Source organism: Nannospalax galili, unplaced genomic scaffold, assembly GCF_000622305.1.
Source record: "Nannospalax galili isolate Female #2095 unplaced genomic scaffold, S.galili_v1.0 scaffold4988, whole genome shotgun sequence".
Taxonomy (NCBI): Eukaryota; Metazoa; Chordata; class Mammalia; order Rodentia; family Spalacidae; genus Nannospalax; species Nannospalax galili.
Genome location: NW_008358122.1, coordinates 21,015 through 34,915, shown reverse-complemented (window position 1 = coordinate 34,915; position 13,901 = coordinate 21,015). Strand labels below are relative to the sequence as shown.

General features: G+C 53.2%; 1 protein-coding gene across 2 annotated transcripts in view; it reads left to right on the top strand.

The window, feature by feature from the left end:
* The first annotated feature begins 3,396 nt into the window (after positions 1-3,396).
* The window catches only part of LOC103752527 (H-2 class I histocompatibility antigen, Q10 alpha chain-like), a 30,074-nt gene continuing 19,569 nt past the window's right edge, over positions 3,397-13,901 (top strand). The window contains exons 1-7 of one of the 2 annotated variants that reach the window (XM_029557824.1): positions 4,437-4,894; positions 5,045-5,326; positions 5,531-5,806; positions 6,382-6,657; positions 6,777-6,887; positions 7,249-7,281; positions 7,418-7,465. In XM_029557824.1, coding sequence (XP_029413684.1) covers positions 4,822-4,894; positions 5,045-5,326; positions 5,531-5,806; positions 6,382-6,657; positions 6,777-6,887; positions 7,249-7,281; positions 7,418-7,465 — 1,099 coding nt within the window. In that variant the 5' untranslated portion in view covers positions 4,437-4,821. Of the gene's footprint in view, positions 4,895-5,044; positions 5,327-5,530; positions 5,807-5,979; positions 6,078-6,381; positions 6,658-6,776; positions 6,888-7,248; positions 7,282-7,417; positions 7,466-13,901 lie in introns of those variants that run through there. The other variant, XM_029557823.1, reaches the window with a different exon arrangement.

Genomic DNA, 13,901 nt, shown 5'->3' with positions numbered 1-13,901 from the left:
TACATATGAAAATCTGGTCATTATCCAATAAACTGGAAAAGAAGTTACAAAGCTGTGAAGCCTTAAGGAAAATTCATTCTCCCTGTATTTTTACTTTAAAAAAGTTATTTTTCTGAAAATATTATTTCTGTCAACATCCAAAGCATAACTATAAATAAACAGATCAGTAAGATAACTCTCCCTGTCCTCCCCTCCCTTTCCCCTCCTCCCTCCTCCTTCCTCCATCCATCTATCTCTCTATCTCAATATCTATCTCTGTCTGTATATCTCTCAGCCCAGGCTGGGACTGGAACTCCATGGGCAGCTGAGGATGACCCTGAATTCCTCAGAATCCTTCTCCTCCTGTCTCCACATCAAGTGAAAACTGGGATTTCAGGTGCGGGTCCCCTCACTCTGCTTCAGAGGTTTTAATTTGTAAAGTGTGAATAGTGACAGATGTAACTCACATAAACAAAGTTGCCCCATGGTTCATCTTAATTCACAGAGTGGGGAGAGATCCTGACACTTTGGAAGGGCTCTGGAAATGAGGTGGGGGAGGGGAGCAGACAGTGCAGGACTGGGTCAGGGGAAGTCCCCGGCCTCTTACTGGGCTCTCAGGGCATCAGGCCTGAGGGTGGGTTGTGGTGGGAAAGCCTAGTACGGTGGATTCCTCATCTTCTAGTTTCAAGTCTGCCCTTAACACATATGAGTACTTTTGCCTGGACACAGATGACGCGTTCTCAGGTCTCACTCCCATTGGTTGTCAGCTCCTAGAGCCTGCTATCTGGGATGCCCTGGTTCCAGGTTACAAACTGAAGACACAAGAGTTAGGACTCAGATTATCCAGAAGTCCAGAGATGGGTAAGGATGTGACAAAGAGCCCTCATTCTGCAGGACAGGGATCAGGGCACAGTCCTGGATCAGATGCATGGATCGCAGGCAGCTAGAGAACAGGACACTTGGATTCTCTTCTCCTCCAGTTCCAGGAGCCCCCTGTTTCCAAACCTGCTGCAGGCAGAGCTGGGCCAACTGTCCAGGCTTCCTCACAGGAGCCCTGACACCTGTTGCCATCACTGCCTTAGCAGGGAGGGCTGAGTCACCCTGAGCAAGAACAGCACCCCATCTGTGTGCCAGAGGAAATCAGAGAGGAGAGACATGAGGTCCCCTCCCCACCTGCCCTCTTAGTCCAACCATCCTGATGATGGGGCTTCTCCAGCAAGAACCAGTTCCTGGTGCTCCAGGCCAGGGTGAGGGGCTCAGTCTGCATCTTCCTGTCCTCACTTCTGTGTGTCCACCTTCCCCTGCTGGCAGCGTCTTCCCAAGAGCCAGTGTTTGCAGGTGGCTGCCCAGCTTTCTGCGCCCCCCTTCTCAGCAAACCTGGGAAAAGCAGGGTTCCAGGCTGGTGGCTTGTGGGGGCTGAGACACCGTCAGCTGCCTTCCGGTTTGGTTCTTCTCTGGTGGGGGAGCAGCTGTGAAACTGTGAAATTGTGAAAGAATACAGAAATAAATAATAAATAACATTTGACATTTGTTTAATCAGATTTGAACGTGGTACCAAGTATTCACATGTGGAAACATCACACAGTATCCTGTGATATACAAAATTTCTCTGCTTTTATCAGTTTAAGAGCCACAGAAGGATCTGGTGCTGGAGGAGGTGCGGTGTGCAGGGAAACCCACCCTCCCCATGTTCCATTCTGACTTTTGCTCTGTCCCAGGATCTGAAGGGATTCAGGGTGGGCAGAGGCCATGGCAATGACTGCATGTCCCTTGGGAGCCCCATAGGCTCCTGGTGCCATGAATGGCTGCATGTCCCTTGGGAGCCCCATAGGCTCCTGGTGCCATCGATCTTAGTGTTCGCCATGAACCATCTCCCATGTGGAGCTCATGGCCTGGGGGAATTTTGGGCTGCAACGCCATCCTCCAGATGCCTGTGCCTGCTGTTGCCCCAGTGTCCCAGGCAAGGCCCAGAGGGACTACACCTGAGCCATCAGCTGGCCATGCTGCCATTGCATAAGGACAGCTCTGGAAGGAGACTGCCTGGTGCTCTGCAGTGGAGCAGGAAGTGCCTGTGTCTGTGGGAACCTCACTCTGAGCTGAGTGACTTCTAGGGGTAGCAGATCAACTCCAGGTTCTAGGAGCTACACCGCCTCCAGCTGGAGATACACTAATCATAAGCATCCTGTCCTGCCCTGAGTGCTGGCTCCTCTCCAAGACCCATGCCCCATACCACACCTACCTCAGGTAGAGATATTTGGTGCTGGTCAAAGATCTCAGCACTGTGGACCCAAGATCTTTCTGAGGCCAGAAAGACTGCTTAGCCCTGACATTCTGTGAGGTGGTCCCTGTAGGGTTTGCTTTCCTGGGCCCTGCTGGGTCCTGCTGGGTCCTTCTGAAGTGCAGTGTAGTCTCCCTGACTCTGCCTTGGTGCAGGTGAACACTGGGGTTCTCCTGGCTGCTGCCTTGCAGGGCAGCCTGGTCACAGGGCCTGCTGTGGACTGAAGGCAGCTGGGCCCACAGGCCTGACTCCCTGTGAATGAGGATGCAAGGTTCTTTTCAGAGAAAGGGAGAGGAGGGCCCAGGGCTGGCTGCTGGCTCTGTTCTAAAACCTGTTACTGTGACAAGGTGCCTCAGTTTAATTGTCAGTTGTTTCTATCTTTAGTGTAGGGAAGTCAGGGCAGCATTGCTACCTGTGAGCAGTGGGGCGTCCACCTGCCTGCTTTCCCTGCAGAACCAGCCCTGTGGAAAGAACTCAGTGCGGACACTTCACACTCCACAACACTGCACTATGTGAGCACACCTGGATCCTTCTAGAACCTTTTCTTACCTGGCGGTTGTCTTGTTCTCTGCATTGTTTTTAAAGGAGGAAGAAAATGCTCATGTCTCCTAGGCACACAGGGGTGTGGCATTCCCACGTGGCTCCCTGACTTACACCCCATTTCTCACCAGGTCCTCTGTGCCTCCCCCACCCACCAGCCTCAGGATGGAGGGAGGGGCTCTTCTTGCTGTCAGTCAGGAGTCTCCAGGGACACATTTATGAACTCAGGAAAAAGCCTCACTCACCTAGTTTTAAAAAAGTGGCGGGGGCTGCAGAGAATTCTCAGCAGTTAGGAGCACTGGCTGTTCTTGCAGAGTACCTGGATTGATTCCCAGCACCCACTTGGCAACTACAACTGCCCTTAACTCCAGTTCCAGAGTATCCTATTTCTGACCTCCGCAGGTATTGTAGACCATAGGTGCATTTACATGCATGCAGGCAATACACTCATACACATAAAATAAAAATTATAAATGTTTTTAAAGCCCCACCCAGCACTTCATACCCACCAGAGTACCTGCATCCTCCAGCCACACTGTTGCTAAGGATAGAGTGACCACCTCCCACTCTGGTACTGAGAAGTTTTGTGGAATACTTTAAAAGATTTATTGTATTTTTAATTATGTGTATGCGTTTGGGTATGTGCATGTGAGAGCAGGTGACCCCTGAGGGCAGAGATGTCAGATACCCCTGGACCTAGAGGTGTAGACAGTTGTGAGTCATTTGACATGGCTGCTGGGAAATGAACTCCAGGGTCTAGAAGAGCAACATGTGCTCTTAGCATCGCTCCAGCATGATTTGTGTGGAATTAACGTGTGCCTTCTGGTTTATGAATACCTGATCTAAAAGTGGAGTCAAAGCCAAGGGTGGCCACAGGGACAAGGACAGGACATTCAGGGGAAGGCTGTAGGGTCCAGAGTTTGGGGTGGGAGCTGGGACAGGAAGGGTCAGTCCTGACGCCCAGGAGGGAGGAGTTCAGACCCTGTGCCAGGCTCTGCACCGCACCGACGTCTTCAGACTCAAGCTGAGTCCTAGGCACACACCGGCCTCCAAGAATGGTTTTCAGTGGTCATCCTCAGCCAGCCTTCCCCTGCTCAGGGTCCATGTGGCAGTGAGAGTCCTGTTCCTGTGTTCACTGAGGGAACAGACGGGACAACTTCCCTTTCTGTTCCTGCAAATGCATTTTCAGTGGATTCCCCTCCAGAGTGCAGGGTGCACAGGCAAGTGTTCAAGTGACAGCGCTGGCTTCCAGAGTCAACAAGGGAAAGGAAAGTGAAAATGGAGAAAACCTGGTTGTCCGCAGATCCACGTGACCGCTGTGTGACGGGACTGGGAGGACGTCCCCATCCATCAGTGCATTGGCTCCAACCTCAAGTCCTCCCCTGCCTGCTGTCCCCACCTAGGGATTGATGGAATCTAGGACCAAAGCGACAGGGACAAGCCTGGGACTGGACAGTCCTTAGGAACCAGGGCGGCTTCCAGCCACACTGTGCTGAATATGATGCAGGAGCAGTTCCACCCGAGCTCCATGAGCTCGCGAGCCGCAAAATCATCTGGGCTGCCCCTGCGCCAGCAGCTGCCCCTGCCGCCCTGGCATAAGGACTGCATTGGAGGGAGAACAGCCAGTGCTCCAGGTGGAGCTGGAAGCGCCTGTGTCCTCGGGATCTTCACTCTGTGATGCACAACTTCTCAGGAGAATCAACTCCAGGTTCCAGGAGCTGCACCGCCTCCAGCAGGAGATCCTCTAAGTCACCGCATCCCACCCTCCTCCCCCAGTGCGGGACCCTCACCAGGACCCCCACACAGGGCCTGTGCGATGTGCTGCGCTAAGGAGCCGCCTACTGCAGTGGAGAAGCCTGTGTTGGTGCAAAGACCTGAGCACTGTGGACTGTGACCAGAGATCACTGAGTCCTGAAAGTCTGTAACAACTGGGTGTTCCTTCCTAGAGAGATCATTGTTGCCTGGGCACAGGTTGTAAAGTCCAGGCGGACCCGCCCGACTCAGAGTGTTCCCAAGTCTCCAGAATGGGGGCGATGGAACCCTGCGCCCTCCTCCCGCTGCTCACCGTCGTCCTGGCCCTGACCCAGACCCGCGCTGGTAAGTGAGGGAAAGAGCCCAGCTGGGCTGCTCGGCAGGGCTCCTTCTCCACCTGAGACACGCGCCCCTGCCCGGCTCCTTCTCCTCCCCGCGCCCCCCGCGGCCGCGCCCCTGTCCCGGGATCTCACCGCACACCCACCCAACACACAGACACAACTTCAGGCTCTCATTCGCTGCGCTATTTCCGCACCGCCGTGTCCCTGCCGGGTCTGGAGGAGCCGCGGTTCATCTCTGTCGGCTACGTGGACGACACGCAGTTCGTGCGCTTCGACAGCGACGCGGAATATCCGAGATACGAGCTGCGCGCCCAGTGGATGGAGCAGGAGGGGCCGGAGTACTGGGAGCGGGAGACGCAGAGAGTCAAGATCAGCGCACAGCTTTTCCGTGTGAACCTGCAGACCCTGCGGGGCTACTACAACCAAAGCGAGGACGGTGAGTGACCCCGGGTTCCCAGGTCCAAGGTTGAACCCGAGGCTGTGGGTCCCGCGAGGACCCTGACATGGGAGACCCAGACTGGGTTTTGGTTTCACTTTCAGTCCAAACCGGCTGTGGGCAGGAATACCTGTGCAGGACTGACCTTGGCGGGGGGGCCGCAAGGGGCCGTGTGGGCGGGGCTGACCACCCGGCCTTGGTCAGGCTCTCACACCATCCAGTGGATGTCTGGCTGCGATGTGGATTCCCACGGGCGCCTCCTCCGCGGGTATGAGCAGTACGCTTATGATGGCAAAGATTACCTCGCCCTGAACGAGGACCTGCGCTCCTGGACCGCGGCGGACATGGTGGCTCAGATCTCCAGGCAAAAGTGTGAGGAGGCTGATGTGGCAGAGCACTGCAGGGCCTACCTGGAGGGCGAGTGCGTGGAGTGGCTCCTCAGATACCTCAGGAACGGGAAGGAGACTCTGCTGCGTGCAGGTAAGAGGGGCCACAGGTAAATACTCCATCTGCTCTTGGACTCATGTCTCCTGAGGAGGGAGGAAAATGGAACCAGCTGGAATTCTGCCTCTCCTGCATCAGGAGGGGAAGATGCTCCTGGGTTTCCTGGTCCAGCATCAGAGAATGACTGTCCAAGGCTCCCTCTTCTCTAGGACAGTTCAGAGTCTCTCAGGATAGGAGAGAAGATCCTGAAATAACCAGCCAGCAGTTCCCGTCCATCTGCAGCCCACTGTGAACCCTGGCAAGGTTCTCTGCCCACAGTCAATGTCTTTAGACGGCTCCGGGGGTACTGAGACTCTCACCTAGTGTCTTTGGAGGTCTGAATCCCATGATGCTGAGTCTCTCAGTCTTCACCTAGTCAGGACCAGAAGTGTGTTTTTCCTGGTGGTAAACCTGGGGCTGGCTCAACATGAGTCTAGAACTTTCCAAAAATAAATTATCCAAGAAGCCTCAATTTATGCTTTGGTGTTGAGTCTCAGTCCTTCTCTCACACCAATTCTGATGGCTCTCTAGGAAGAAGGCAGAATCCATAACTTTTCCACTGTTAACCTCAGATCCACCAAAGGCATATTTGACCCATGACCCCAGACATGAAGGTGATGTCGCCCTGAGGTGCTGGGCCCTGGGCTTCTACCCTGCTGACATCACCCTGACCTGGCAGAGGGATGGGGAGGACCTGACCCAGGACATGGAGCCTGTGGAGACCAGGCCTGCAGGGGAGGGAACCTTCCAGAAGTGGGCAGCTGTGGTGGTGCCTTCTGGAGAGGAGCAGAGATACACATGCCATGTGCAGCATGAGGGGCTGCCTGAGCCCCTCACCCTGAGATGGGGTAAGGAGGGGTGTGGGCACAGAGCCTGCTGTCAGGGAAAGCAGGAGCCTTCTGGAGACCCTGAGCAGGGTCAGGGCTGAGAGCTGGGGTCAGGCCCTCACCTTCCCTTCCCTTCCCAGAGCCTCCTCAGTCCACCATCCCCATCTTGGCAATCGTGGCTGGCCTGGTGGCTCTCCTTGGAGTTGTGGTCATCGGAGCTGTGGTGGCTGTTGTGAGGAGGAGGAACACAGGTAGGGAGGGGCAGGGTCTGGGTTTTCTTTCTCATTCACATTTAGAAGTGTGTTCTGCCTCAGTAATGGAAGCCCCCTCCCCTGCCCCCCCCCCCAGCAATATGCCCAGTCTGGGTCTGTGTCCTCTCACTGACTTCATATTAAACAAGGAATGAGGGTTGTAGACATGGGGACCTGAACTCAGAGGTGAGAGGTCAGAGGGAGAAGGTCCCTATGAGGACAGACCCCCAGGAGAGCAGTTGTTAAGTCCCTGTACCTCCTGTCCTCATACCTCCTGACCCTTCTGTGGATTTGCAGTCACAGTTCTGGAACATTCCTGGGGTCCAGGACTTCCCTGGTCTCACCAATTTTCTTCTCACAGGTGGAAAAGGAGGGAGCTATGCTCAGGCTCCAGGTCAGTGTGGGGAGAGGGAGGATCCCTGAGGCCCTTGGGGTGGAGATGGAGCCCATGAGGAGTCAGCCAGCCCATAATTCCTCCTCTACCTCATCCTCTCTGGTTCTGAGTGTGACTTGGTGTTTCTTCTCTGCAGACAGTGACAGTACCCAGAGCTCTGACCTGTCTCTGGATGCTTGTAAAGGTGACACCTTGAGGGCCTGGGCTGGGGGTGGGCAAAGGGGACAGGACTGGGTCACAGGGACTCTCAGAGTTTGGACCTTTGAGTGAGTGGCGGGAGTTGGTGGTGTTGTCTTTATAGACTGTTCATGACTCTTGTTCTTCAGCTTGAGACAGCTGCCCTGTGGGGACTGAGGGACAGGAGATGTGTTCAAGTCTCTCCCTCAAGAGCCACTGGATTGTCTTTGGCGGCAGTGTCTCTTCAAAGATGTCTGCTTTCTCCTGTGTGCAGTGTGAAGACCTGGGGAGACCAGCCCAGCCCTGCCCAGCAGGACCCCTGTCCCTGCTCTGTCTGGTGTTCCCTTCCACAGCCGGCCTTCCTGTTCCAGCACAGGGGGGCGGGGACGTCTCCATCCTGTCAGCTCCATGCTGCACTGAGCTGCAGCGTCTCACTTCCCACTGATAATAAGAATCTGAATATGAAGTTGATGTTCAAATCCTTTACCTGTGAGGTTGGTGGGTTAATTAAAGGAGAACATTTCTGAAATTAGGTGGAAGAAATAAATGGTAACATTGAGAAACTTCTGGAATTTGTGTTCACTGTGCTGAATGGCCAGTGGGACAGGAGGAGGCTGTGGGAGCTGCATGTGGACAGGGCTATGCCCAGCTGGAACTCAGTCCATTTTGGCCTTGGATGTGATCACCCCTCAGCCCTGTCACCTCCTCTGCTCTTTTGAAATTCTCATTTAGTAGGACCACATGTGGCCAGAGTCTGAGATCACAGGGTCACAGGGGAAGGCAGCCAGAGCTCTTAACAGCAGAGCCATCTCTCCAGCTCACTGTTAACACTTTGAAGACAATGTCTCTGCACACCAGTGTAGGGTCTGCTTGGCCAGTAACTGTGTGTTCTGGACGTTGTTGCAATGATTAAAGGGAATGTTGTTGTAAAGTTGTTTTCAAGAAAAAAAAGCAGAAGACTTGTGTGTCTTCTTTCTTTGTCTCAATTTTTTTTTTTTTTTTTTTTGGTATTTCTGAGACAGGGTCTCCCTGTAGCCCTAGCTAGCCTGGAATTCCCTATGTAGACCTGGCTAGCCTCAAACTCACAGAGATCTGCCTGCCTCTGCCTCCCAAGTTCTGGGATTAAAGGTGTCGTTCTTTTTCTCAAATTTAAAATATTTCCAAAAATATTAAAGCATCATTAAAAGATGGCTAGATATGGGCTGGGTTTGGTGGCGCACACCTTTAATCCCAGCACTCAGGAGGCAGAGGCAGGTGGGTCTCTGTGAGCTCAAGTCCAGCCTGGTCTACCTAGTGAGTTCCAGGCCAGCTGGGGCTACAGGGAGACCCTGTCTCAAAAAGACCAAAAAAAAAAGATGACTAGATGAACACGGCTGACTCACAGCCCTTTGCAGTACTGGACTGGACTTTGGGTTCTTACCATCTGCAGCTTCCTCTCTGCTCCTCCCTTGCAGAGTGACGTCATTCCCTGCTCTACAGGGAGCTGCACCTGCTTACTCCCCTCCCCTGATGGAGGGAGGCTGGAGTGATGGACTGTGAGCTGGGGTTGGACAAGGGGCTCCTACAGCTTGCAGTTTCCATTCTCTCTCTCTCTCTCTCTCTCTCTCTCTCATCTGGAGACAGACCCAGGTAAGTAAGAGTCTCTCTCTCTCTCTCTCTCTCTCTCTCTCTCTCTCTCTCTCTCATCTGGAGACAGACCCAGGCAGAGGCCTCCTGGGACCAGGCTTCAAGGAGCTGAATCCTCTCCAACTGCCACATGAGGGAGCCATGTCCCTTGGGACCCCATCCCCAGTCAGGCCCTGAGAGGACATAGCCCTGGGAACACCTGGACTGTATTCTGGGAGCAGCCCTGGGCCAGGAGCACTCTGGGATTCCTGAAGTGACACACTGTGGGACATAATGAATGGCTGGTGTTCCCAGCTGCTGAGCCTGGGTGTTTACTATGGGGCAGTGGATAACTAGCCCAGCTTCCAAGCAGAAAGATTATCACACTTTTTAATTTCCTCTAAGTTATTATAAGAAAGTATGTTGTTAGGTCTTAATTTTTAGATTAAAAATCTCCTGGCTAAATTGGAAGGATTTATCACCTTCAACCATCCAGTATTTGACCCTCATAAATCGAAGTGTGACTAGCTGCCCACACGTCCAGGAACTCAGCAGAGCTGGTCTCATTTCTGCAGGCTTCCTCCGTGCCCAACTGCACTATCCTCTTTCCAGGCTAGTCCATCAAATGCTGCCAGATCCTGCTCTCAAGGGACTTTGCAGATGTAATCAGGACTCCTCATTAGCTAACCTAATCTGAAGGACTGTGCTAACCAGGGAGTCCTTAAAAGGAATGCGTGTACCTGAGCAAAGAGGCCTGCCCTGTGAGAGGAATCCACGGAGATTTCTTCTACTGTGGGCTTTGAGTATGCACTGCCCATAGAGTTGGGCCATGGTGAGTTGGCCTCAGTCCTCCCCCTTGACACCCTGACAGCCAGCAAGGAAAGGGGAGCTCCTTGAAAACTCTAAGGAGCGCAGTCTGCGCACAAGCTGCCTGGTTTGGAGGACACAGCTTCATTAAATCCAGACTGGGGACATGTCCACACCAAGGCTGGATTTCTAACGGAGGAACTGTAAACAAATAGAGGGTCTGCAATAACCATCAACGAGCAAATGCAAGATTTCATGCTATGTGCTCTGTGCCTTGGTCAGCTGAGCGACAGACAAGCAGGAGGCCTGTGTTCTCACTGGACTGAACTGAGAAAAGCCTCCCACAGTAGATGCTTCACATCAAACCTGTTTGGGGTTTTTCATTTTATCCTTTAAAATCAAATTTCATTTTACAAAGTCATGTTCCACGCATCATTCATCAAAAATTAACTTAGTGTCAACCACGAGCACTGTTGCTGGTGACAATGTTGCGAACAGCCCTCAGCCATCCTGCCCAGGGGCCTCTCACTCCAGATGGCTAGGAGAGGGAGAGGGAGCCCTGGGTACATGGGAGGCTTCCATACAAGAGATGGCTTCCTGTCAGCTGCATACATTCTGGTCAGGGCTCTGGGTGTGGGGCTGTGCCCAGGGGCCTCTCACTCCAGATGGCTAGGAGAGGGAGAGGGAGCCCTGGGAACATGGGAGGCTTCCATACAAGAGAGCGGGATGTGCGTAAGGTTCCACAGCTCTGGGAAGATCCTGAGCCTCCTGCTTCTCTCAAACACACACACACACACACACACACACACACACACACACACACACATCCTAAATCTCTTCCTCAGACTGCTGCAGGCAAGCTTGGAATGTGACCTCCCTGTAAAGTGCTCAGCACAGCCCAGTGCAGCTGTGCTCACTCCCCACCTTGGGCAGAAGCCCCACCTCCAATCCCGAAGCCCACTGTCAATCACACTGTCTGCTGGAGACCAGGGCCTGAGCATCAGGTTGCTGCTTGTTACAAAACAGAGGAGTGTCTCCACAAAAAGCAGTTGGGGTTCATGGGGTGTGTTTCTCAGGGTCTGTGAGATGCCTTCTCAGCTTGGGTGATGTTTTTGTGATGGTCTGTTCATGAAGAATGAGGGAGCCTGCCTTGAAAACCAGTCCCTGTGCACTGGGTATACTTTTTTCTTTTTTTCTTTTGACACAGGATGTCCCTGGAGCCCCACCTGGCCTGGAACTGGCTATGTAGCCCAGACTAGCCTCCATCTCATAAAGAACCTCCTCCCTCTGCCTTTAGTGCTGTGATTAGAGGTGTGAGCCATGAGCCTGGCTCAGACATTTTATTTTTTATTTTTATGAAAACTCAAACAGTGAGATAAGCAGTTAATTTAAAAAAGATACAGAGGCTGGAGATCACTGGGAATCAATTAAAGTCAAACACAAGATGTCAGCCCTCAGCCCCTTCCGTCCCCTCAGCCCATGCAGATGCCATTAATGAGCTAAGTGGAGTCACAGGGACCTAAGGTCACCTTGATGACCTTCTCCACCCCAGGGAAGCACAGACAGATCTGTCCCTTGATTGAGCATGGACTCAGCAAACACAGAGCATGTATTCCAAGCATCACTCACCAGCAGCCCAGTCCCAGCTCCCTCTCTCGGGCCCTCTCCCATCTGTTCCTCTGGGAGAAAACACCACATGGTGTATGTGGGAAAGAAGGAGAGAGGGCTCCTCAGGATTTACAGTGGAAATGGAATCAGCCTGGGGAGGCTTGATGGTGGGTGCTCAGCCACTGTGGGGCAATGTCACTGGGAGATGAACTCGGAAGTGCATTGGGTGTTTGTTGATGCCAGATGAGGGTGGACAGGCCAGAGGGAGGGGAGGAGTCTGGTGATGCTGCTGCCTGTCCTCCTCTGTCACATGGGCCCATGGACATGAGGACCCTGTGCCTGTCATGAGGACCCTGTGGCTGTCATTAGGAGACTGGTACATCATAGCTCCTGATAGAAGGATGGGCATTCGTGCGAAGTGCAGGGCCAGCTGCTGCTGGGTCCTGAGCCTGACCTTGTGCTGACTGTGCCCAGTGCTCACCAAGGCTGTAGCTCCCTGTCAAACATGGAGCCCAGGTCATCTGTGGTCAGAGTTGGGCCAAGAATGCCTTGTGGACTCCATCTCCGTGAGAGACTGGCCTGTCGACTGTTACTGGGCAGAAACAATGGAATCTGACCAACCTGCTTAAAAGTCCAGAATTGGGGCTGGAGAGATGGCTCAGCGGTTAAGAGCACTGACTGCTTTTGGAGAGGACCCGGGTTCGATTCCCAGCACCCACATGGCGGGTACAAACCATCCTCAACTCCAGTTCCAGGGGAATCCCAAGCCCTCCTCTGACCTCTGCAGCATTGCATGATGTGTGAGCACTCACATACATGCAGGCGATGCACTCATACACATAAAATAAGAATAATAAATAAAATTTTTTAAAAAGTCCAGAATTAGATCTTAAATTAGTCTTAATTTTAAAATCACCTGTACTAAGTTGAAAATGTAGACTCTCCTAATTATATTTTGAAACTCAGACTTGCACATTATCTGGGTTAAATCCCCCTTTAGTCTGTTTCTCATGGGCTGCACATTCCTGCCTCCCTGCTGCCCTGCCAGGTTCCCCAAGACCGACAGCCTCATCAGCAGGACAGCAGGGTCAGCAGACAGAAGTTGATGCCCAGGTAGGGTCTTAGATGTTCCATGGCCCTTTCTCCTCCCATAAGGAGCCCAAACTAATCTCTTGGTCAAGCCATTCATTTGAATACATTTATTTATTCACTCATTTACTTACTTGGGGGAGGTGCATGGATCAAGGTGTATGTGTGGAGGTCAGAGGAAGACTTGCAGGACTAGGTTCTCTCCTCCTATCTGGTGAGTCCCAGGATCAAGTTCTAGTCATCAGGCTTGGGGGTGAGCACCTTTCCCCTGAGCCATCTCTGTCCCCCGTGCATTTTTAGGGAGAGCTCTCGCTACGTTCACTCATTTACTTACTTGGGGGAGGTGCATGGATCAAGGTGTATGTGTGGAGGTCAGAGGAAGACTTGCAGGACTAGGTTCTCTCCTCCTATCTGGTGAGTCCCAGGATCAAGTTCTAGTCATCAGGCTTGGGGGTGAGCACCTTTCCCCTGAGCCATCTCTGTCCCCCGTGCATTTTTAGGGAGAGCTCTCGCTACGGGTCACAAGTCAGACAGAGCCTGGTCTCCTTGGCTCTCTTGTCCATGCTCAGCTCCCTCACCCAAGGGAGGCGACTGTGGTTGAGTCCTGGGAGCAGTGTGACCTCCAGGCTCCCTTGTGCGCACCTCCCGGGCACGGCCTTCCGTGGACCTGGGCACTGAGCTTCCTCCCTGATCCTGCTGCCTCCTGTCTGAGCATCTCCAGGCACAGTTCTGGCCGGGGACGCGGGCTCACGTGATCCCACAGACAAGGGTGCCGTGGGTTTTACACTCAGCACTTCCCTTCTCTTAGGGTACACCAGCACTGAAGATGGGGTCTGTGGTGCCCTCTGTGCTGACCTGACTCCCTGGCCCTGCCCCAGACTCCTGTGGTGTGTGCCAGTTCCTGACCAGCCAGGTGACATAGTGAGTCCCTGTCCCAACAAACAACAACAAAGTGTAAGTAGTTTGCTGAGCAGCAGGGAAGGAGAGCTCCTGGGACAGAGCAAAGGCCTTACTGGGATCAGTGGCACCCCAGCTCCTGCCCAGCAGGAGGGTCCCAAGATGGCTTGTCTCTCAGGCCTTCTGTGTGCAGTTTTTAAAGGACTTTGCAAAGGGACCTGTCAGTCAGCTCACTGTCTGCTGCCTGCCTCTGTGGTTTTTCTAGGAACCAAGATGTCTTAGCTGCAGTTGGCAGGTGATGGTCACCAAGAAGCAAGCTGTCAGTGCAAAGGCAGAAACCTTTGAGGTCCTGGGGCCCCATGCTGACTGCCAGGTGGGGTCTAACTGACTCCTGGCCTCAGGAGCAGCTTCTGAGGAGCTGGCCAGGCTCAGGGCCC